Source organism: Carassius carassius, chromosome 2 (assembly GCF_963082965.1).
Source record: "Carassius carassius chromosome 2, fCarCar2.1, whole genome shotgun sequence".
Taxonomy (NCBI): domain Eukaryota; kingdom Metazoa; phylum Chordata; class Actinopteri; order Cypriniformes; family Cyprinidae; genus Carassius; species Carassius carassius.
In genome coordinates, this window is record NC_081756.1 from 2,959,551 (window position 1) to 2,984,691 (window position 25,141).

Below are 25,141 nucleotides of genomic sequence, written 5' to 3' on the forward strand. Positions count from 1 at the left end.
ATCTTTGTTCTGTTCTGCATCTTTGTACCACCAGTTGTAATAGTAATATACTAGGCATATTAATATTAGGGTTTTCTTCTTTGGAATTAATTTTGAGGAGCATTTCAAGTTTTTTTTTTTCCATAAGACTTTTTCTTCTTTAACCATGTGATCATATTTTAACTAAATGTTCAATTACTGGCCTTCTTCCAGAGAATGCAGCACTTTGGCACACAGCCACACAGTCGTCTATGTATGGGACCTGGTATAGTGAATATGCAGTGGACGGTGTACGTGACAGCTGTTCCCACACCAGCACACAGACCGACCCGTGGTGGAGAGTGGATCTGATGAAGGTATACAGAGTAAACAGAGTGGCCATCACTAACAGAATCAGCTCCTATTCTGATGTCGTATCCAGAATAAACGGGGCAGTGATTCGTGTCGGGAACTTCCTTGACATTTACAGCAACCCTGTGTGAGGATACTTTTCACATTTATCATTGGTTACAGCTGAGAATGAACAAAAGCAATAATGGATGATATTTCTGTCTGCAGATGTGCTGTAGTTTCTACTATTCCTTCTGGAGACACAGCCATCTTCTCATGCGGTGGGACTGAGGGACGTTACGTGATTGTTCATATTCCTGGAGTTGGGAAAATTCTTACTCTCTGTGAGGTTGAAGTCTACGGGTATTTAAGAGGTAATTCATTGTTGTAGAGCACTGTTACATCACTAAATATTAATTTAGATATATTTATAATGTATCTGCATAATATAATGATATCAACATTTTATACATAACATTTTGAATCTAGACATAAAATGTTGGAAAAAAATTAACAATGCCATGAACACAAGTGAGCACTGTCTTTATGAATGTGTCACTGAATCTGTAGTTTAAAAGAGTTATCAGATGCTAAATGCACTTTTACAAGTTGCTTGAACTGAAATGTGTGTTGGCAGTGTGTGTGTACACAAAAACCCTATAATGATAAAAATCTACCCATTGTTTTTTTGTTTTTTTATCTCGTTAAATCATTTCCAATTTACTTAAATCAAGCCGATCTCAGATGGCTGTCTTCGTTTGATTGAAAGAGTTTCAGCACAGACTGGACTGGCATCTTAACATAGACCCGCCCTGAGTGACGGAGCAAGAGTATATTTATAAGAAAAAAAAAACTTTTAATTCACAAAGTAATATGAAACAGGAAGTGTGAATCTTCAGATAGGGTTATGGCCAAAATAAAAAAAAATAAAAATGGTGGCTAACTAAGACATAATTAAACATTAACTTACCTAACAAAATAAAGATGGGGTGGTGTTAGCGCAGTGGATAAGACGCATGCCTGTGGTGTGGGAGACCCGGGTTTGAATCCACTGTGAACCACCAGTGTGTCCCTGAGCAAGACACTTAACCCCTAGTTGCTCCAGAGGCGTGCGACCTCTGACATATATAGCAATTGTAAGTCGCTTTGGATAAAAGCGTCAGCTAAATGAATAAATGTAAATGTAAATGTAAAGAACCCAAACAAAACACATTAACCCCCCTTCTCCCTAGCGGTCCAAAAACAGGAGAAAACAAGGGATCATAAAGTAAATGGCAACCTCCTCCACATATCTAACGACCAATTAACAAACTGCAGTGCCATCCTCCTCTGCTTTTAAGCACGCTCCATCTTCCACATGCAGCTGCATCCAATTAACACTGGCAGAGGGAAAGGGGAAGAGAGAGAGCGAGAAGAAAAACTGCACAATACACAAAAACATCACAGCAGCAGAGATAAATAATAAATAAATAAAACAATTAAGTCCAGAGGGCGAACAAAAATATATACCAGTGAAAACAGATTTATTGAGAATTTGGCTGTATTTAAATACAGTTTGTGAGCAGTGTCAAATGCATTTGTTTGAAAGCGGAATGCATTGTAAATGGCTATTCACTGATTATAAGGATATGTCAGCTTTATTGGCAGTAGCATGTGCACAGTACATTGTCTAATAATTGGTCTTCTCTTAGTGTGAAAAGCCTGTGGATAATTTATGGGGGTGCATAATAGAAGAAAAAAAATGCATACAGTTGCGGACCCAACCATAACCCTAACCTTAACAAAAAATAAAATAAATAAATAAATTAAACTTGCAAGAACAACCATAGACATATAAACGTGCACTCACGGCCAGGGCTGTAGCTTGGGTTTGCAGGGCACGGGTGAAGGTTGCACCAGTGGGCCCCTGTTTGAAATTGTTTAATACGTATGTTCATTTATTTTTATTTATTTATGCTATTTACACAATGTTTAAGTATTTTACAAGTTTGAAGGGTCCAGGTACATAAACCGAATAATTAAATGTAAAATAGCACTGGATAGTCTTCAATGTAAAAATTAAATATACAATCAAACCAAAATTAATTCAGACACCTTCAACATTTCTCACATTATTACATTTTATTTACTATCGCTTGTAAAATGGTTATAAAATATGACAAGAACTTAGAGTTAAACTGTGTCAGAACAAATTCGTCTTATGTCATAACTTTGATAGAAATGTATGTAATTGATTACAATCAACCAAAACTACAGACAGCTGTTTTTATGACAATATTTACACAACTATCAATACTTTGATGACCAATTACAAAGCAATGCTTCATTTTGTTCAGACTGTGGTGTGAAAAGGTTGCATTAGCAATTCAGAAAAATAAATAAATAAATAAAACAACTAAGCAATACATGGTGCTTTGTAAGGTGCTGAATAATTTTTGGTCCCAATTTTATATATATATATATATATATATATATATATATATATATATATATATATATATATAGATAGATAGATAGATAGATAGATATACAATTTTATCAATTTCACAGCGCGCGAGTAACCAGCTACTCTGTTAAGCTTTTCCGCGTCTTGTGTTTGGATGCTTTAATGTTTAAATCGACAAGTGGCAAGGCTTTAAAAACACGTGAAAAAGATAAGCTTTCGTGACGATGCACAGCAGTGGTCCGTCAACTGTCCTGAGCATCTTTTTAGGCTGGCCTCAGCCAGTCGGTTGAGGTTACCGGGGGGCCCCCGCTCAGCCATGGGCCCCTATAACCGTCACCACCTTTCACCCCACTAGTGATGGCCATGCTCACAGATATTAATAAATCACTAACTCAAATCATCTCTCTCTCTCTCTCTCTCCCTCACACACACACACACACACAAAGATTAATAATGTTCATTATACAGCCGCAAGGAACCGAAACTCCATCGGTGACAGAATGGAGAAAAAAACCTTGGGAGAAACCAGGCTCAGTTGGGGGGCCAGTTCTCCTCTGACCAGACGAAACCAGTAGTTCAATTCCAGGCTGCAGCAAAGTCAGATTGTGCAGAAGAATCATCTGTTTCCTGTGGTCTTGTCCTGGTGCTCCTCTGAGACAAGGTCTTTACAGGGGATCTTTATCTGGGGCTCTAGTTGTCCTGGTCTCCGCTGTCTTCCAGGGCTGTAGAGGTCCTTTCTAGGACTAAATTGTAACTTAATGAGAGTATGACAACCAGAAAATGAACGTGTTTGTCTTCATTGGGGTAGATGGTGAATACTTTGGGACATTTTGCTCCATTTTGTTTGGGTATAGGAAATATAATAAAATAAATTACAATGCTTATCCTCTCGGGACACCTGGAATCACTGTTATAAGTTCCCCAGGCACATAATTTCTAAATTTTTGAAGCATAAACCCCATAAAGAAACATAAGCTTAGGATCTTCCAATGTTTCTCTATGGTGCTGAAACCTAGAGATGTCAGAGTTCAGCTCCCAGTGCAACTGATACTCGACTGCCATTAGCTCATCTGCATTCAAGGGGAGGGGCTTACCGATAGGTCAATTGTACTGATAAATCAGGAAAATAGCTCTCTTCCTTGTGTGATATTGCTTAACGGTATTATCCTATAAACTCTAAAAACAAGAATTCATACAGAGTCATTTCATATCTAGAATTTTAAATGATATTTTCTAGGAAATCGGGCAGTAGATGGAGCTGCTTCACAGTCATCAACATTTGGGAACTGGTTTCCTGAAAAGGCCACTGATGGCAATCGAGGTCTCCAGCAGTTGTATATGGGATGTTCCTCAACCCTTAATCAGAGTAACCCATGGTGGAGTGTGGATCTGCGTGATATTTACCGAGTAAGTAGAGTGGTTGTCACTATCAGAAAAGACTGCTGTGCGGAACGAATAAACGGAGCAGAGATTCACATCGGAAACTCTTTGGAGAACAACAGCAACAACAATCCCATGTGAGAAACTGGAGGCTGAAAGAACATGAGAAATTGATGGAGATATTGCAGTATTTTTATATCCCTTGTGTGTTTCTCTGTCTGTAGATGTGCAGTTATTCCTGCTATTCCAGCAGGTGAGTCCTACAGCTACTCATGTAATGGGATGGAGGGACGTTTCGTGAATCTGATCATTCCTGGAGACATGAAAATACTTACTCTGTGTGAGGTGGAGATCTATGGAGAAGGTCAACAGACAAAGACACTGACATGTTTCAATTAACAAAAATCTGAATTAATTTGCGTATTTAAACATATTTTATGTTTAGATATTTTATATTTTGTTTATATCTTTGCTAGGTCCTGTTTTAAAAAGATCGTTTGTAAAAATGCGGTTTAACTCCAGAGCTGATTTGACTGACCCTTCAGTAGGAGAAAATATTTTGAAACAGGTGAGAGAAAGAAACATCATGGTAGATTTTTTCTACGCTGATTTAATTTTGTCCATTCATATATGGAAACCAAATACTTTTACTAATAACTTGATATTGCTCCAGACTTGCTCCAACAGTAAAGGTAATGTCATTGTTTTAATCAGGGTTTAGTCATTCTTTGAGTTATGAAGATCTGAGTGTATTTTCACAATCTCTGTTGAGTAGCTTATTAATGTTATTTTCAGGTGGAATCTGCTCTAGCTGATAGAGGATTCATAAACGTGATACTACATTGGTCTCAAACCCCTAAACAGGAAGTCAAGCAGAAGGTGGACACTGCTATGAGTGAGTTTTGTTTTTATGATAACTAAGCTCCATGAATGAAATGGACTAAAGCATGTGATGCAATAAATGCCTAATATTTTATTCACAGGTCGTTGTGGTAAAGGAAAATAATACTCTGGAAATCAACACTGTCTTTGACTCACTTAATTCATTCATAATGTGGCAAGACAATGATTCTGAATCTAAATACACTGACTGTAATTTCTTCATAATATTTTGTTTATAATGTGAAGCAAGCTTCTGCAACTTCCTGTAACTGTTTAGTCAAATACATTTTAGTAACTTTAAAACATCTTATTCTTTTGTATATTGTCAACAAATAGAGAGAGAGAGTAATAAGTATAATGAAAATACCAAATAATTAAATATCATTCACATTCACAACCCACACATGTAATTAAACTTAATGTTACAGTTTACTGCTTATTCGCTGTCAGTATTTCATTTTTGTATTGTATGTAGTGAATGAGGTGGATCGGACACATTGGGGTTTAACATTCTTTACTTGAAGCTTTTAAATACAGCATGTGTGTATTCATTGTGAAGTAATTTGAATTTAACCTAATCCCTGGTTTCTGATTGTTCACTTTCTTTATTCCCTGTTTCCCTATCTTCAATTCTTCTCAGCAAACAGCCCTTACGAAAAATAGTTTTATTCAAATGTACAATTAGTACACTTCTTTTAAACGAAAAATAGGAATGTATGCTTTAGTTTACTTTTTGTGTACTTCTCAGAAATGTGCTTTATGTAATCCTCATAAATATAGTTAAAATGACATTTAAGTATACTTGACTTGTACTTTAAAAAATTCTAAATATTTTTTTAGCTATACTCATAGAATCCATGTTTTCATTATTAAACAGTAGAGGACTACAACATAGATGAAATATCAAATGTTTAAACTGAAAAAATGTATAATTTTTAGGGAAAAATAAGTTGATTTAAAATTTCATGGCATCAACACATCTCAAAAAAGTTGGGACAAGGCCATGTTTACCACTGTGTGGGATCCCCTCTTCTTTTTATAACAGTCTGCAAACTTCTGGGGACTGAGGAGACAAGTTTAGGAATAGGAATGTTGTCCCATTCTTGTCTAACACTGGCTTCTAGCTGCTCCACTGTCTTGTCGCATCTTCCTCTTTATGATGTAACAAATGTTTTCTATGGGTGAAAGGTCTGGACTGCAGGCTGGGCATTTCAGTACCCGGATCCTTCTTCTATGCAGCCATGATGTTGTAATTAATGCAGTATGTGGTCTGGCATTGTCATGTTGGAAAATGCAAGGTCTTCCCTGAAAGAGACGACGTCTGGATGGGAGCATATATTGTTCTAGAACTTGGATATACCTTTCAGCTTTGATGGAGTCTTTCCAGATGTGTAAGCTGCCCATGCCACACGCACTCATGCAACCCCATACCATCAGAGATGCAGGCTTCTGAACTGAGCGCTGATAACAACTTGGGTTGTCCTTATCCTCTTTATTCCGTATGACATGGCGTCCCAGTTTTCCAAAAAGAACGTACAATTTTGATTCATCTGACCACAGAACAGTTTTCCACTTTGCCACAGTCCATTTTAAATGAGCCTTGGCCCAGAGAAAACACCTGCACTTCTGGATCATGTTTAGATATGGCTTCTTTTTTGACCTATAGAGTTTTAGCTGGCAACGGCGAAATGTCACGGTGGATTGTGTTCACCGACAATGTTTTCTGGGAGTATTCCTGAGCCAATGTTGTGATTTCCATTACAGTATCATTCCTGTATGTGATGCAGTGCCGTCTAAGGGCCCGAAGATCACGGGCAACCAGTATGGTTTTCCGGCCTTGACCCTTACGCACAGAGATTGCTCCAGATTCTCCAAATCTTTGGATGATATTATGCACTGTAGATGATGATAACTCCAAACTCTTTGCAATTTTTATTGCTCCACTATTTTTTTGCCACACTATTGGGGGAATTGTTGATTCTTTGCCCATCTTGACTTCTGAGAGACACTGCCATTCCGAGAGGCTCTTTTTATACCCAATCATGTTGCCAATTGACTTAATAAATTGCAAATCGGTCCTCCAGCTGTTCCCTATATGTACATTTAACTTTTCCGGCCTCTTATTGCTACCTGTCCCAACTTTTTTGGAATGTGTAGCTCTCATGAAATGTAAAATGAGCCAATATTTGGCATGACATTTCAAAATGTCTAAATTTCAACATTTGATATGTTATCTATATTCTATTGTGAATAAAATATAAGTTTATGAGATTTGTTAATTATTCCATTCCTTTTTAGCTCAAAATTTGTACAGTGTCCAAACTTTTCTGGAATCAGGTTTGTACAAGCAGATCTCCTTGTTCTTTCTTTGGATGTTTGGTATGTTCAGATATTCATGTAAAAAAATATATACAAATTCAAACCTAAATAGGGACATAGTAGTATACTTACAGTATGATCTAAAGTTCAATTAAAGAAAATGTATGAGTATACTTGTAGTATAAATCTACTTAACTAGTAGTTTACTGAGACTATACTTCAAAGTTTACAAAGTATTTAATTATTAAACTCAATTCACTTTTGTACCTATAAGTTAACTTTTACTATAATTCCAGTACAAACTACAAACATAGAGGTAAACTAGTAGGGTACTCAAAGTTTGCTACGGTTATACTTAATAATATATTACTTTATAAAAGTATACTTTTATATACTATAAAGTGGGCCAATTTAGTCTCAAGCAGTATTAAAACAGTACACTTACAAGTATACTACTAGAACACTGATATTTGTATACTTGCTACATAAAGTATACTTAAAAATATACTTGAACTTTACTTAAGTATACTACTTTTCCGTAAGGCATCCCTTGTGAAAAAGAAGTGCACTTAAGAATACTTTTATAAAGTGTACTTATTGCGGAAATAATATACTTTTAAAGAACACACAAATGCAAATTAAATGTTATTTTCGCTGCTTAAGTGTGACAACTGGGTGAAGGAGAAGCTGGAAGCAAGTGCGAGTATAAACAAAGTTTTAATGAGAGTAGGTAAACAAACAAACTAGAACACAAACAACGCTGGGAAGGAGATACTGCCGAGATGGTGGAGGGAAGTGATGAGTCCAGAGGTGGTGAGTTGGCAGCAGTAGAGAGTGACACAGGAACTGCGGGGAAGCGAGCCAAAGGTAAGTCGTGATGCTTGTGGTGGTTGCGAAGAGTGGACGATGTTCCGGGGGAAGACACGGACATCCAAAAATGCAGAACACAACAGAAAGCAAAGCACGGTTAACAACATGAAACAACGCTCTCACAAACACAAGACGAGAGACAAGCCATTATATAGAGAGGGTAATAAGTGACAGCTGCTGCTGATGACAATTAACGGAGACGTCCACAAACTAATCAGTGCAGATGCGTAACACACAGACTTCCACAAAGTGCAAAACCCAGAGATCACTGTTTACCAACCGTGACATTAAGTACATTGCATTTGTAATTAATTTCAAATGTATCACATTTTAAAGTTATATTAAATGCAATAAGTTGAACTTTTGAGTGATTTTTTTTTTAAACAACTTAAGTGGGACTTTAGTATATTTTATATGTGATTTGAAATATGGTTAATATGTACTTCTGAATAAGCATTAAATGTGAACTAAAATATACTTCAATGTGATATATCTCTGGCAATGAAGTTGAAATTTAGTATATTAAATAATAATAATAATAACCTAGTTACAATCAAAGCAAAAACACAAAATGATAAATTCCTCTAAATTTATTGACAAATCAATATCTAAAACAAATGCTAAAATGCTTTTTGCTGATGCACAAGAAAAACCCAACACTATACAGTTACAACACTTCAACTCACTTATTAGAAAGAGTCTGGAGAACAATGCTAATTTCACCATCATGGAAAACATCATTCTGTAAGATGAGTAAACCTGTTTCCTAATTGGGGACCTAAAAATGTCCACAAGATAAAAATTTACTGGTATTACTATACTTGTGGAGTCATTTGGTCCCCATTACATATAGGATTACTAACACACAAATGACACACATTTAATACAAAAAAAAAGACAGAAAATTATCTATACATGTACAAAATATGAGACTAAAATCTTACTCCAGCATTAGTGAATGCAAGTTTGTCGAAATAAATAAATTACTTAAAAAAAGAGCTTCAAATGAACTTGCTGGGAAGGGCTGTCTGTCAATGTCCCAGAAGCTCTCCATCGGAAGTAAACTTCACATGTAATGAAGCTGCACACCATCTCTCCACAGTCTGTGTGAACGGATAATGATCCAAAGAGGCAGGAAAAGTCCCCAAAAATTCCTTGAGGAAAGAAGAACAATTGTTTTAAAACATATCCAGGCATTATAAATGGTTCAGTTGAGTGAAAGCAATAGACACAGTTGCAGTCTAAAGTTTATATACACCTTGCAGTATCCGCAAAATGTTAATAATTTAAGCAGTAAGAGGGTAGAGAGGTAAAATAATAATAATAAAAAATACAATTACTACTCTGATGAAGCCGTATATTCTGCAAGGTGTGTGTAAACTTTTGACTACATCTGCATCGCGTTAGTTCAGTCACGCCACGTTAGTCACGCTTGCATCAGCTGACAGTCAGCTCTTTCTGACGTGTACCAATCCAGTCTTGACACCTATCACCTGCGGTCTATTTAAATTCGCATTCTTCAGCGTCTCTTCCATCGCATTGCTGCTTGCAATTAACTGATCGCATCGCTGCTTGCAAATCAAACTGTTGCAGTTTTTTTTCAGAACGTCTGAAATCCGCATCTAAGATAAGTGAATGCTCTTTTAATCCATATCGCTGTGTATGTTGCCTGGTGGTTAACATCGTTTTGCATCGGTTGCAGGAACGAATCTTAAGCATATTTGCAGCAGCATTTATACATCTGTGTTCATACACCTGGAACAATACGCAGCTAGAGCATGCAATCGCTCTAAGGACACGCCGATAAGGCCATGAGAACAAGGTCAAATGAGATCAGCATTCTCGTGTAAGCGTTTCAATGGGGGTTCGCTGTATTAGCGGCAAAATCTTAATGTCACTGGTGTTTATTTCTACGGTTGATGTCACATTAGCTGTGTGAGTGTTTCAGATGCACGCAGCTTCAAAAGCACGCATTTATCGCTCTGTGGCTTCTGTACGTAGGCTTATAGTATGTGATTTCAATAGCCACGTTTACATGTATTTTATTTTTTCATTCAGATTTAAAGATTCGGTGGACTGTTTACATGAGAAGTTATCTAATCCGATAAGGTGTTTACACAGGCTCGTGCTTTCGATTTGGGACAAACCAAGTGGCCTACGATTACATGCAAATTACCAGAGAAGAAGAAAAGAATAAACGACAGTGGTTGCATTAATATTTGTAACTGCTGGCACTTGCTTGGAATTAACAGACTAATATTTGAACCTCTAGTGTTCATTCGTGCACTCAGTCATGTGGCCCGAACACGATCACATACACACTAAGGCCGTCTTCTATCGTACCACACCAGTTGTGTAGTCGGGGCCATAGGCAAGCATACCCACTTGTTTGTTGCTCGCAAGTCTGAAATTTACTATCATGAATCGTTTCCCTTTAATGGTGTACCATACAGTCGTGAAACTATCAGTTCTGTCATTTCACATTTCACCACCCATCATCTACTGAGAAAGTGTGAAGTGGCGCTACACACTGCATCCGCCAGCTGCATGCAAGAGCAGAGTCTCCTGCACAGCGCTGCGTTTGCGCAACAATGTAAAGTGATATTCCGCTTCATCCATTCAGATGTGACACATAATTATTGATACTGTTGTGTGACGCATGAGAACATTAAGTTTTGTAGTGATGCTGGCTGAAAAACATCCACAATGTTAATTGCATGGAGAAGTAATTAGAAGAGTCAAAAGTAGCATTCACGCTCACACTGTTATCAGGCAAGGCTGCCTTATGGGGGATGGCGGTGTGGGAGAATCAACAACCGTGTTGTGCCTCGTTCCACGCTCTATCAGAAGAGATGAAGAGAGTCTTCGACCGGGCCGCGACCGGCAGGGAGGCCGCCCATCGCCTCTCGGAACTCCGGCAAGGATCTTCTTCCATCACCGACTACTCCATCGAGTTCCGCACCATGGTGGCCGAACGAGGCGGCGCAGTGGGATAGATTCCTGCATGGGTTATCCGACCGTGTTCAGCAGGAGATCTACCTCCTCGAGCTGCTCCCTACTTTCAATGGATTAATTGAACTGGCGTTGCGAGTTGACGCAAGGTTTAATTGCCTGGGCCGCCAAACCAGCCCTTCCAGATCTACCATCTCTCCGGTTAGGGGGTGATTGAGTCGAGAGAATACGGTCGGTTCTGTCAACGATCACGAGCCCATGCAGGTGGGTAGAGCTTGGCTGTCCCGGAGGGAGAGGGAACAGCGGAGGTCCCAAGGACTGTGCTTGTTCTGTGGAGGCTCGGCTCATAACACTTACTCATGCCCGGTAAAAGAGCCAGCCCGATAGTAAATATGAGGCTACTATCGGGTGGGATCTCCGCTGAGAAGTCCTCACCAACATCATCGACCCTCCGTCCGGTGAGACTGCGGTAGAGGAATCAACATCATGAGTGTCAAGCCCTTCTGGACTCCGGAGCCGAAGGTAATTTCATTGATTCCTCACTTGCACATCACCTGAACATTCCTGTCCTTCCTGTGTCTCTCCCCATCCATGTCACTGCACTCAACGGCCAAGAACTGCCTTACGTCACGCACCATACAGAGCCCATCACACTGATCACCTCTGGAAACCATCAAGAAACCTTTTTTCTCATGGACTCCCCTGTTGCTCCCATTGTTTTAGGTCACCCCTGGTTGTCAAAACATAATCCATGAGTGGAATGGGCTTCTAAAACTGTCACATTGTAGAGTGAAAGTTGTCATGAGTCTTGTCTGGTTTCTGCTTGTCCTGTTGTCCCTGTTTCTGTCTTTCAGAAGGAGACCATGGTTTTGCCAAACATGCTCGTTGAATATCTGGACCTGAAGGAAGTGTTCAGTAAGTCCCGTGCTGCTTCTCTTCCTCCGCATCATCCCTACGACTGTGCCATAGACTTAGTGTCAGGTAAGTCTCCGCCTAAGGGCAAGTTATACTCTCTTTCTATTCCTGAGAGGGAGGCCATGGAGAAATATATTTCTGATTCCTTAGCCTCTAGGTTCATCCGTCCTTCCTCTTCTCCAGCAGGGGCAGGGGTTTTTTTTGTGGGTAAGAAGGATGGTTCGCTGCGACCTTGTATTGATTACAAAGAGTTGAACAACATTACTATTACGATTACTTAACCTTTAGCACTCATGTCTTCAGCTTTTGAGAGGTTGCAGGGAGCATCTATATTCACAAAATTGGATTTACATTATGCTTATCATTTGGTCTGCATCAGGAAGGGGGATGAAACCCCCCCCCGTAAGGCCCTACAGCGGTTTTTGGGGTTCGCCAATTTCTATCGACGTTTCATTCGTAATTTCAGTCAACTAGCCTCACCTCTGACAGCCTTTTCCTCCCCCAGTACTCTGTTCAGGTGGTCGGACACAGCTGAGGCTGCGTTCACTAACCTCAAGAACCGCTTCGTTTCGGCTCCCATCCTTGTGGCCCCTGATCCTACAAGGCAGTTCGTGGTGGAGGTCGACGCGTCAGAGGTGGGGGTAGGAGCAGTGTTGTCCCAACGTGCTGCTTCGGACGATAAGGTACACCCTTGCCCGTTTTTTTCACATCGACTATCTCCTGCCGAACGTAATTATGACATTGGCAATAGAGAGTTGTTGGTGGTCAAATTAGCGTTAGAGGAATGGCGCCACTGGTTGGAGGGTTCAGGGGTTCTCTTTATTGTTTGGACTGATCACAAGAATTTAGAATACATCAGAACTGCCAAAAGACTCAATTCCAGGCAGGCTCGGTGGGCACTTTTTTTTGGTCGTTTTGAATTTACCCTATCGTACCGCCCGGGTTCCATGAACATCAAACCCGATTCTTTGTCACGTCTTTTTGATCCCTCCGCCCGTCCCGTTACTCCCGAGTGTATTTTGAGAGATTAGTGGTCTCAGCACTCGTATGGGAGGTTGAGTCGAAGGTCAAGACGGCCTTAGAAGGGGTAACGCCTCCGTCCGGTTACCCACCGAACCGTTTATTTGTGCCGGAGGAGTTAAGGTCCGAAGTTGTCCAGTGGGGTCATTGTTCTAAAGTGGCTTGTCACCCAGGGATAAGTAGAACTAATGGGTTGGTTAGACAACGATTCTGGTGGCCACGTATGGCTCGCGATGTCCGTGATTTTGTTTTGGCTTGCTCAGTTTGTGCCAGTGGTAAGTCATCTAACCGACCTCCTGATGGGCTTCTTCAACTGCTGTCTGTCCCTTCGAGACCCTGGTCCCATATCCCTCTATTTTGTTACCGCCCTCCCGCCCTCTAATGGCATGACGGTCGTTTTGACTGTAGTGGACCGGTTCTCGAAGGCGGCACATTTCATTCCCTTGCCCAAATTACCGACAGCCAAGGAGACAGCGGTCACTGTTTTAGATCACGTCTTTCGGCTTCATGGCCTCCCGGTAGACGTGGTTTCAGACAGGGGATCTCAGTTTATATCCAAATTTTGGAAAGAGTTTTGCAAATTGTTAGGGGCGTCAGTTAGTTTGTCATCTGGTTATTATCCCCAAAGCAACGGGCAATCTGAGCGAGCCAACCAAGATTTAGAGAGGACGTTGCGATGTTTGGTCTCCAAGAATCCTTCTACCTGGAGTCAACCATTTACAATGCTTTAAGCTTTTTAAGAACATGCTTGTTGCACATCCTCTGTTGCTTATCTTTGGGTGACGCTCATGATTTGTCAGCATGTTAGATACTTAAAATTGGATAATACGCAAACTGCCGTTGTATTATTATACTGCTGCTGCTGCTAGGGGTGTATGCTTCCCCCTTAATGTGATTTTTCAGCATGTAAGACACTTAAATTGAATGATATACAAACTGCCATCGTATTAGGCTGCTGCTGCTGCTAGGGGTGTATGCTTCCCCCATACAGTTCATTCAAATATTTTGCATAAGCAGCTAAAGCAACAGGCCATGTTAGTCACGATTGCATCAGCTGACAGTCAGCTGTTCCTGACATGTACCAATCCAGTCTTGACACCTATCACCTGCAGTCTATTTAAATTCCCATTCTTCAGCGTCTCTTCCATCGCATTGCTGCTTGCAAATAACTCCCTCATCCAACCCTAACTCCACCAACTGAACCTGTAATCCGATCTAACTTTGTTCTTTCTTTACAGTCTCTTTGGAAGCAGTCTCTATCACATTTTGTTTACAAATCATGTAATTGTGAATTGAAATTATTTATGCTTATAATGGTTCTGTTCTGTACCCCAGGGGGGTTTGTCTTGCTGCTCTCCCCGCTCTGTCTAAACATGGCTGCATTGACAGGCGTGTGGAGTGTTGCCCAGAACAAAACCATACCTCCAACACTAACTGTATGCAATTATAATTGTCATAAATATACTTGACGGAAGTGGTCCTGATTGAATTAACATTACCTCAATCATCAGGGCAACATGGTTGAAGAATGCTGGGAGATGTTCTTTCAGATTTCCCATAAACAGCAGAATTCCACTGATCACACCATCTTCACTGACACCGGGCTTAAAAAATAGCTAACATTTTTACAAACATTTATTATTCCTACTTTAAAGGGAATACAACATAACAATTACCAAAAAATAGATACATATGCCATTTTTTACATTAAAAAAAGAAAATACTCCTCTTGTGAAAAAGAAGTGGAAAACCATTACAAATTTTTCAGTTGAGTGAAAGTAGAGTGGTGAAGTAGTGCGCCACCATGAAGTAATATTTTGGCGCATGCGCATTAAACAAAAGAGATACTGCGTGGTTACCTATTATTTCAAGCATTCCATTTCTACTCAAGTTCAAGTTGTTCTAATTTGTTGGTTAGACTCATTCACCTAACTAAAAGTAATTTTTACAGTGCAGTTTAGCCTATATTAGAAACCAAATTTAGGCTATTTGAATCCAAATTAATTTGGTTTAAGTTTGTTAAACTTTTGCTTGCAATTAATGCACTTAAATGTGTGTTTAAGTGACTTAGAACAACATAATGATATTGAGAGTATTCTTTACAAAGATGTAAATTATGGTACTATTGCATACAAATACAGTACTTTCAGAAAATATTATGTAGAAAATGTAATGTATAGAATAGAATTCATAGAGCAGGAGCTGGTGATGAAAATGTCAACAATTCAAAGTTTTATTGGATCACTGTTTGTTACTGATTGTTCCTAATATCAGATTGATTACCCTGTTACACAAGTCATCTAGACCAATACTAGGGCATAACTATAGTCCTGAGCACCAAGTTATACGCATAATTTGAATAGGAATGCTCTCCTCTTCTTTTTCCCTCCTCTACTTCACTTCCTTAGGTATCGAGTGATAATTTGACAATAAGAACAGTCTTAAGTCATCAAGTAGAACTCTGCTTATGCCCCTGCCAGCAAACATATGCTGACCCAAACCTATCTTATCATTCTGCCATCCACAGCTAAGATAATAACAGAATATTTCACCAGCTAACCACACCTGCCAAAACCTAGCTGTAAAACCTAGCTCCACATTCTGTTTGATCTTGCATGAGTCACTGGCCCTTACTGTCAACATGAGTTTGCCAAAATGTTGCAGATGCTCAGTCTAACTGCCCAGACTGCCAGATCCCATCAGAAAATATCAATGCTATAGAACAAATTGTCAGCAAAATCGTCTAATAACCAAAACCTGTTAACAGCAAGTCTTGTCTGGAACCGCAAACTGTATGACCAGCACAAATCCAACAAGTAGTGTTATACCAAACTGATTCACAACAACATCCCAAAAACCTTGAATTTCCATAAACATTCCCACTTATCTCATAATCGTGAAGACAAACAGTCATTGAAACACACAGTCACAAAACGAAACAATGAAATAAAAAAAATTTAAAAATATAAAAAAAAACAATAAGATACTATAAATTGATTAATCAAACTATAAATCAAATGAGTATATAAATGGATAAAAAGATTATTAAATCAATAATAAAATGATTGAATGATAAATGTTTATAAATGAATGAATATGAATATGTATGATTGCTCTCTTGAAGCAAAACACAGTTTGCATTTGAAAATCCTTAGATCCTTCATGTGGAAATTAACAATGAAGAACTGAAAGCCTCAAATATTGCCACATTATTGATACAATCCATGTCATCTAAATCTCACTCCAGCTAGATACAGTAAGCAAAGTTGGCAACCCGGTCTACTGTTAGATAATAAACCCAAATTTAATGGAAACCACATTCAGTGTAAAAGGCCTAGAAAGAGTACAGAAACAGAACATTTTCTGGAACTTCAAAATACAGTGGCTGATAATTAACCATTTAGATAAAGAGCACAAACAGTATTGTGTACCATATGGAAATGATGTTCCTACAAAGCTTCTCTCTCTGTAATTCTGCTGTAATTTCACATGTGCACTCGGTTGTGCATTTGACCATTGCAGGAGGATTCTCTTTGAAGCACATGCAGACTATGAATCAACATCTGCAAAAGTAAAAAATAAGTTGAATAAATATTGCTGTTATGCACTCTCTATTTGTTATTTTTGGTGCATTCACATTTTCCAGTAGGTGGCGGCATTTACTTGATGAAGGAACAAAATTGTGAGGTGAATCAGGAGTATGACACAGGTGATCTTATAAAGACACATGGACTCAAAAAGTCAGTGCTTTATCATCATTTTATTTCCACATTACAGAAATATTCACTGTTACCATCTCATCAATTGCCACACCAAGACAAACCTTTCCCCATCGAAGACCGGGTTGAGATTAATTTTGATCACAGAGAAACCATGGTAAGCTTCAACATACCTGACTTATGTCTGCAGAAATGCTTTGCATTACTAAATAATGTAACTCTCCTGTCTGTTTCTTGGTTGGCATGGAGGTTGGAGATTGTGGTGAAGGATGCGTCAATGTGAAGGATATTCACTACATCAGGAGTCTTTATAAGAGTCTCACCAACCTGATGGAGCACTCCTGTGGACCTTAAGCACCCATGTACATCATTCAAATACACACAAAACAACATGGAAATGATCAGTGATCAGGACATGATGAAGAACTGCAGAATCAGCCCATGGTATTTTCTGATAGGCACTGTACAGTTCTGCTTAAGAAAACAGATTTACATGGACACGTTATATAATTATACAGATACTTTTTTCGTCTTCATCATAATCATCCATTAGACAAGTTGGTTCTTTTGGTGGTTCTCTCTACTCTGACATTTGCATGCAAAATACTCACCTATTTTATCAGAAAACATTTAAAATCATAATATCTTATGTTCTCTGTTTATTATTTGATGATCATGTTATAGCACTCTGTTTCCAGACTAGCTTATTTAGCATGTCAGGTTTTGTTTGTAAATCAGACCACATCCATGCTCTCTGGTGCTTTTTCAATGAAACACCTCATAATTCAAGACATGCTGGGGTGAAAATCAATCCATGACATCCAAGCTGGGAGGTTTTGCAAGTAAAAAGGTAATCCAAAGCGGAAAATCCATCCTGAAGGATAAAGGCCATGTAAACTGAACCACTAAGAGCAAAAACAGCATAAGAGGTCTGAAGTATTGCCATGGCTAACATACCAGTAAGAGCTTGTTTGTATTACAGAGTTTTACTTATGTTTATATCAATACTTTTCTTTAACTATATATACTAAAAAAAGGTTCTATTATTAATTCAGTAATTAATTACTGTTTGTTATTGTGTAATATACAAACATTATTAAATGGATTGTGAGCAGGAAAATTATTTATTTATTTGACCTTATTTCTCCCAATAGTCAAGTCATATCTGTTTATATAGGACGATATATATTGTTTTAAAGCAGCTTCACATTAAGGAACCAAACTTCATCTGCGTTCCTCATTTCGACCAGACACAGCTGGAGATGGTGCTCCTAGACCACAAGTGTGGACAACACATGACCCAGAGAACACACAGTGACCTTCGTCCCTCAGAGCTCTATCAGAACTTCCAGATCGTGACTATCCTCGTGCAGGTCCCTCAGTGCTTTAGCCGGAAGAACCTGCAGTAATGCCACTTCTCCATGGGATCTATACGCTTTGCTTGCCAGACAGGTACCTACAGACTTTGGAGGCGAGGCACGGTTCACCCTGCTGGGAGAGTGGTGAGGGAGGAGAAACCAGCAAATCGGTTTCCAGCAGTAAAAAGTGCCGTTCATGACCTGGTTAGCTCATCACGCACCCCTGGGAGGAAAGGCACCAAGGCAGGGAGCTGAGAACCAGTGCAAGCCACCCAGAGAAACCAATCGTTCAGAGTGTAGGGCTCAGAGTGGAGATTTCCACTCGGGCCCTACCCTCTCTGTGGCCCGGGAAACCATAGCAGACATCTCCGCAGTGTGTTCCTTTGGCAGCTCACCTGGTTGTGAAGTACTAGAGGAGCAATGGTCCCCTGAGAGTTGGTTCACTTAGGCAAGGCAAGGCAAGTTTATTTATATAGCACATTTCGTACACAATGGTAACTCAAAGTGCTTTACATAAAACAAAGTAAAATAATTATGAAGAAAAATAATAACAAAATAATACAATAATTTTTTTAACTTTTAAAATGATTTAAAAATGTACCTATTTAAAATGAATTTACAAACAGTTAGAACCAGAAAATTATTTTACATAAAAAACATTGAAAATACAGTGCAATCAGTTCAGACATTGCACAGTGCTCATTCAATAAATGCACAGCTAAACAGATGAGTTTTAAGTCTAGATTTAAATGTGACTAGTGTTTTAGCACATCTGATCTTTTCTGGAAGCTAATTCCAATTGCGGGCGGCATATTAACCAAAGGCGGACTCCCCTTGTTTTGTGTGAACCCTTGGTATTTCTAACTCGATCCTAGTGATCTGTGTGCTCTGTTAGGTTTATATGCAGTGAGCATATCTGCAATATATTTCGGTCCTAGGTCATTTAGTGACTTATATACGACTAAAATTCCTTAAAATCATTCGTAAATCTATCTGGAAGCCAGTGTAAGGACCTGAGGACTGGTGTGATATGCTCAGATTGTCTGGTTCTAGTCAGAATCCTGGCAGCAGCGTTCTGGATGAGCTGCAGCTGTCTAATGGTCTTTTTGGGAAGGCCGGTGAGGAGCCCATTACAATAGTCCACCCTGCTGGTGATGAAGGCATGAACAGGTTTCTCCAAGTCTTGGCTGGAAACAAAACATCTAATACTTGCAATGCTTTTTAAATGATAATATGCTGATTTAGTTACTGCTTTGACATGACTACTGAAACTAAGGTCTGTCTCCAGAATCACGCCAAGATTCCTGACTTGATTTTTAGTTGTTTGACCCCTAGATTCAAGGTATGCATTCACCTTGAAAACTTCATCTTTGTTTCCAAATGCAATGACTTCAGTTTTTTCCTTGTTTAACTGCAGAATGTTCTGGCACATCCAACTATTCATTTCATCAATGCATTGGCAGAGGGAGTCAATGGGGCTGTAGTCATTTGGAGATAAGGCTAGGTAAATCTGGGTATCATCAGCATAGCTGTGATAGGCAATTTGGTTCTTTCTCATTATTTGACTTAGTCGAAGCATATACAGGCTAAATAAGAGCGGTGCAAGAATTGAACCTTGTGGGACTCCGCATGTCATGGACGTCCACTTAGACTTATGTTCGCCTAGACTCACATAATAGCCTCTCCCTTCCAAGTATGACCTTAACCATTTGAGTACCATCCCAGAAAGCCTGACCCAGTTTTCCAGTCTCTCTAGTAGTATGTTATGATCGACAGTGTCAAACACAGCACTGAGATCTAGCAATACCAGCACCGATATTTTGCCAGAATCACAATTTAAGCGAATATAATTTATATAATTTAAATTATATAACTTAAATTACTAACTAAAAAAATAACTTTTTACTTTATATAATTTATTATTATTAAAACCAGATTTAAAATTGTCCAGGTATCCATTTGAGTTTAAGTATTTTTTCAGCTGATTAAAAACTAAATTTTCTATAATTTTGCCTATGAAAGGAAGATTAGATATTGGTCTAAAATTGCTCAAAATGGTGTTATCAAGATTGCTCTTTTTCAGGAGGGGCTTAACAACTGCAGTTTTCAGGGAGTTTGGAAATGTCCCAGAAATAAGTGAGGCGTTCACCACTTCTAAAAGATCTGCTTCTAAATGGTTAAGCACACTTTTGAAAAAAGATGTGGCAAGTGTGGCAAGATAGCAGGTTGACGATTTTAGGTGCTGTGCTATGTCTTCCAGAATTTTGCTATCAATTGCTTCAAAAGTAGACATAGTGTATACATGTGGCCAAATCTATCTGACCTCTGCATTGCTTGAGAATGTGCCAATCGCCTTCCTGATATTGATGATCTTCTCAGAAAAGAAGGAAGCAAACTCATTGCATTTGCTGTCTGAGAGCGTTTCACTGGGAATTCACATTAAAAGCATGAAGGCTGTCTTTATAGATTCTATAGTGAATTTCAAGTTTTGTCTTCTGGCACATCCGCTCAGCTTTTCTGCATTGTCTTTTCATAGTCTGCTGTTGATCTTCTCCAAACTGATTCTGTCTGTTTGTTTTCTTACTGGAGCAATGTCATCAATAACATTCTTAGCTTTTGAGTTGAAGGAATCAAGGAGAATATCAACAGAGTCTGCAGAAATGCCTGGTGTTAAAGATATAGCCTCCATAAATAGTACACTTGTGTTCTCGTTAATGCATCTCCTTCTGACAGAGACAGATCTAGATTCAGTGGTAGCAGAGATCAATATATCAAAGAAAATATAGAAGTGATCAGATAGTGCTATGTCATTAATAACAATGGATGACATGTTTAGACCCCTAGTGATGATTAGATCTAGATTTTGTCCACCTTTGTGTGTGGGTATTGTTTTCTGCATTATCTATGTGAATATAAAAATCCCCTGCAATAGCCAAACAGTCAAGCTCTGAGGAAATCATTGATAACATTTCTGTGACCTCTTCAACAAAGGCTGGAGAGTATTTTGGAGGTCTGTAAATAATAATAAACAGAATGCGTGGAGCACCTTTCAGCACAATCCCTAGATATTAAAAAAACAAGTACTGACCAAATGACACTTGCTTGCATTGATAGACATCTTTAAATAGAGCAGCTACACCTCCACTTCTCCTAACAGTCCTGCAGACACTCATGAAATTAAAGTTAGGAAGGGCTGCTTCATTGAGGATTGTTGCACTGCAGCTGTCTTCTAGCCACGTGTAGTTTAGAAACATAAAATCCAAATTGTTTGTGGTTATAAAGTCATTGATTAGAAATGATTTTTCTTTAGTGAGAGAATGTTTAAAGATTCTAACTTGATGGCAGTGCTTTGTGTATTTACATCAATCTTAGTTTGATGCATAATAGGCCGCAGATTAGATGAGTTTGCCCTTCGGCTTGAGAAGGCCTTAGACTTTCTATCACGTGATAAAACTGAAATAGAGAAAGCTACAGGCACACTGGGTTCCCGCTTGTTCTGTAAACATTTGTGAATGTTGCTGCTATTATAGGGGGGACCCAACACATATCACTGAGAGCTGCTATCAGTTGTTTTTGGTTCACCATCAGCAGATAGAGGGTTTGGGCCCTGGCGTTGTGGCAGCAGTCGGAGAGCTCTCACAGTAACAGGGCCCACAGTCTTTGGTTGTTGGGGGGCCCGCCGTTTTTTAGTTGATATCTGAGGGCTAGCAGCAAATGAGAGAGTTTAGTCCCAGCATACAACAATTCCTCCATTTTCTGTGAGAACCACAGAAGTGGAGATGCTGTAGAGAGGGATAATGTGTCCGGTGAGCGGCCTATCCAGGCTATCCAGGCCATCCAGTTTAAAAAGTTGTCTATGGCCCCAGAAAAGATTGAAGTTGTCGATGAAATTCACTCCTTTTATACTGCAAGATCTTTGTAGCCATGTGTTCAGCCCAAGCAACCGTGAAAACACATTTGTTCCCCTTGCTGGGAGTGGTCCACTGATGAACGACTGAACTTTGAGTCTCCAAAGAGTTCACTGAAGTCCTTCTTAAGGAGTTCGGACTGCTCTTTCCGAATATTATTCTTTCCCACATGGATAAAAATTCGATTTGCAGTCTTGTGCTTCATCAGAATGTTCTGAAGTTCTTTGTTCACATCAGAGACCGTTGCTTGAGGAAGGCAGCATGTTGTTGTAGTCCTGCTACGGATGTTTCTGATAATAGAGTCACCCACTACCAGAGTCCTGGGCTCAGCTGCACTCTGAGCTGAAAGCCGCTGTCTGCTCGTCCTTGAGCGCCTGTTAGTAGCGATGTTAGCTGCAGGCTGATCAGATCCATGTTTAATCACATTTGGGGATTCCTCACTCGCATTCATTAATGCTTGAAATCTTCATGGGACTCACCAGCTGTATTCTGAGGGGGTCCATGACGACGGTCTACTAAGTTTTCTGCCTGTTTTGGAAGTCCAGCAAGTAACTTTGTTTCAAGAATCACAATCCTTTGTAGAGGTTTGCAGCAGTTCATGCAACAAGTAGATCCAACAGGAGGCATTTTCTCTCTCTTCTGTTTGAATGTAGGCAGTTGTTTTCCCGTCTCCGGAATGTAAGCTGCTAACAGTGGGAGGCAAAGTCTTCTTTTTGTAGTATTATTCCAGTCCCAAACTTTTTAGTTTTAGTGTTTGGGCCAAAAAAATCTGTTGTTTGAGCAATGTGCTGATCTGCTCAAGTAAAAGTCTTAGAAAAATCAGAAAAAAGTACAGAAATAAGAAGCAAAGCGCAGAACAGTAAGCTAGAATGTCCGAACGGTAGCAAAGCCAGAAGCGAATTTAGGGGTTGGCTACCACTGTAACCCTCAAACCACCCGTCCTACTGCTGGAAGTAGCCCTCGCCTGGCAGCCACAAGGACGAGCACTAGATCGTGGCAGAGGCAAAGGAGCTCCGCCACCTCAGTGTGTTTAATGCCCAGACACATGAGGCAGTGATTGTGACTATCACTCTGTGTCAGGTAACAACTGCATCCAGAAATGCATTGTTGAAACGGCATCTTTAAATAGACGATACATCTTGTAAGCTCTTTTAGAGAAACTGTCTTTTTCAAGGAAATGCTCTTTTGGTGTTGAGATGCACAGATATACTCATCTGAATGCCTCTGATTGGTTATTGAATTAAAAAATATGTCTGTGTGTGATTGATTCCAGTCAACAAACCCAGATTTGATTGGACTACTTTCACTGAGCCTTTTTAAAATAACACAGCTCAGTTATTTCCAGTTATGTATATTGTCAGTTTGCCGTAATTATCAAGTTGAGTTAAATTGCTATTCAAAAGAAAGTCCGCACATGATTTCAAAATCCAGATATTTTCAGAGGCAGGAGAAAAGATATTCTAATGATTACTGTGTGCAGAATTTTCCAAACTCACCGGAACGTTAAAAAAATCTGTCAGAGTCTATCAGAGTTTTATAGTTATTTAAGCAGGTAGCAAAAAAAAATTGTTTTGTTACATTAGTTTCTATTTAATTGATTTTAAATAGCTATAATTTTTCTGTTTATTTTCCGTAACCGATAATAACACAGTGAATAGAAGGATTGTGTTTCGTAGGTTCTTCAAGACGATCATTTCTGAAGATGATGTTTAACTCCACCGCTAATCTGCCTGACCCGACAGTAACAGAAAACGTGATTAAAGAGGTCAGCACATGATGTTTGTCTCTTATCACAGCCAGATGTATCGCTGATGTATAATACTAATGAATAGTTCATTGCAGTTTAGGTCAGTGCTGAGCTCTGAAGCTGATCTGGTCTCAAAACCCTGAAGAAGCAGTGATCCATAATCTGCATGAAACAGCGAGTATGTTTTTACAACCAGTGATCTAACATGAAAAAGAAACATTATAAAATACAGAAAGAATGTAAAAGCTCTGTAATTTGTATTTCTAGATGCCCATTGAAACAGATCTCAGACTCTGGGGCTTCTCTGATGAGTAACAATCATCATGAGTTTATTTTCATTATTTTATTCATTATATCCATCTCACAGTCACTGCAAACATGCTGTTTTTATTATATCTCTGATACATGAAGAAACATGAAGAAAAAGAAAAAAAATGCTCCAGTTTTAAGATTTATTTTTACTAAATAAATAAATTAATACAATACAATAAAATAAGTAAATGATACTTGAAATGTGAATGAAAGGGAAAAGACGATTGTCTGCTTTTCAGGTCAGAAATACTCATAATGTAATGTAAATTATTTACAGTACTACAGTATGTACTGTAGTTTAAATCCACCTAAAGTTTTTTTTTTTTTTTTCTCCATATTATTTTTATAATAGATTTTTATCTACTGCATGTAACATATGCTATCAGGTTGTCATGCAAAACATTTGCCTTCAAGAATTACTAATTCCAGCACATTTTAATAGTTTATCTATAGCGTGTCTAGTATAATATCCTTAAATGTGACATGAGGACAAGGGAAAAGATTGATGTTTAATTCTGCTTTTCCAGAGCCGGACAGTAACGGAATACATTTACTTAAGTACAGTACTTAAGTACAATTTTGAGGGATCTGTACTTTACTCGAGTATCATTTTTGGGGAGTATTCATGACTTTACTAAAGTACATTTTAGATGCAAATATTTTACTCTTTACTCCGCTACATTTCTATCCATAACTATTAGTACCCGTTACTTCTTCAGCCCCATCCACACGGAGACAGAGTTTACCCAAATCCGATCTTTTTTCCCCTCGTCTCAAGAAATATCCGCGTCCACATGAAACCACAAAACGATGTAGTATACATGCCAGACCAGCATGTGGCACTGTAATTCTTCCACAGAGATACACTTAAAATGGAGAAGAAGACATGGACTTTGCTCATAAACCTTGCGTGGTGTACACAAAGGTACATGGAACAATACATTGATCATTACATCTGTGTTAATGCTAGTTAATAAAAAGACAATCGTTCAGTGTTTGTTCAG

At 38.9% G+C, this 25,141-nt stretch overlaps 1 protein-coding gene across 1 annotated transcript; it reads left to right on the top strand.

Moving 5' to 3' along the window:
• The first annotated feature begins 230 nt into the window (after positions 1–230).
• On the top strand, positions 231–11,202 carry LOC132095859 (uncharacterized). Its single transcript, XM_059500955.1, has 7 exons — positions 231–457; positions 538–683; positions 3,993–4,272; positions 4,360–4,499; positions 4,612–4,703; positions 4,931–5,030; positions 11,054–11,202. The coding sequence occupies exons 1-7, from the start codon at positions 231–233 to the stop codon at positions 11,200–11,202; spliced, it is 1,134 nt and encodes a 377-aa protein (XP_059356938.1).
• The last annotated feature ends 13,939 nt before the right edge of the window (positions 11,203–25,141 follow it).

Coding starts and splice junctions, on each gene's coding strand:
- LOC132095859 (XM_059500955.1), top strand. CDS start 231: ATGTATGGGACCTGGTATAGTGAATATGCAGTGGACGGTGTACGTGAC. Junction 4,273..4,359: donor AACAGCAACAACAATCCCAT/GTGAGAAACTGG, acceptor CTCTGTCTGTAG/ATGTGCAGTTATTCCTGCTA. Junction 4,704..4,930: donor GAGAAAATATTTTGAAACAG/GTGAGAGAAAGA, acceptor TGTTATTTTCAG/GTGGAATCTGCTCTAGCTGA.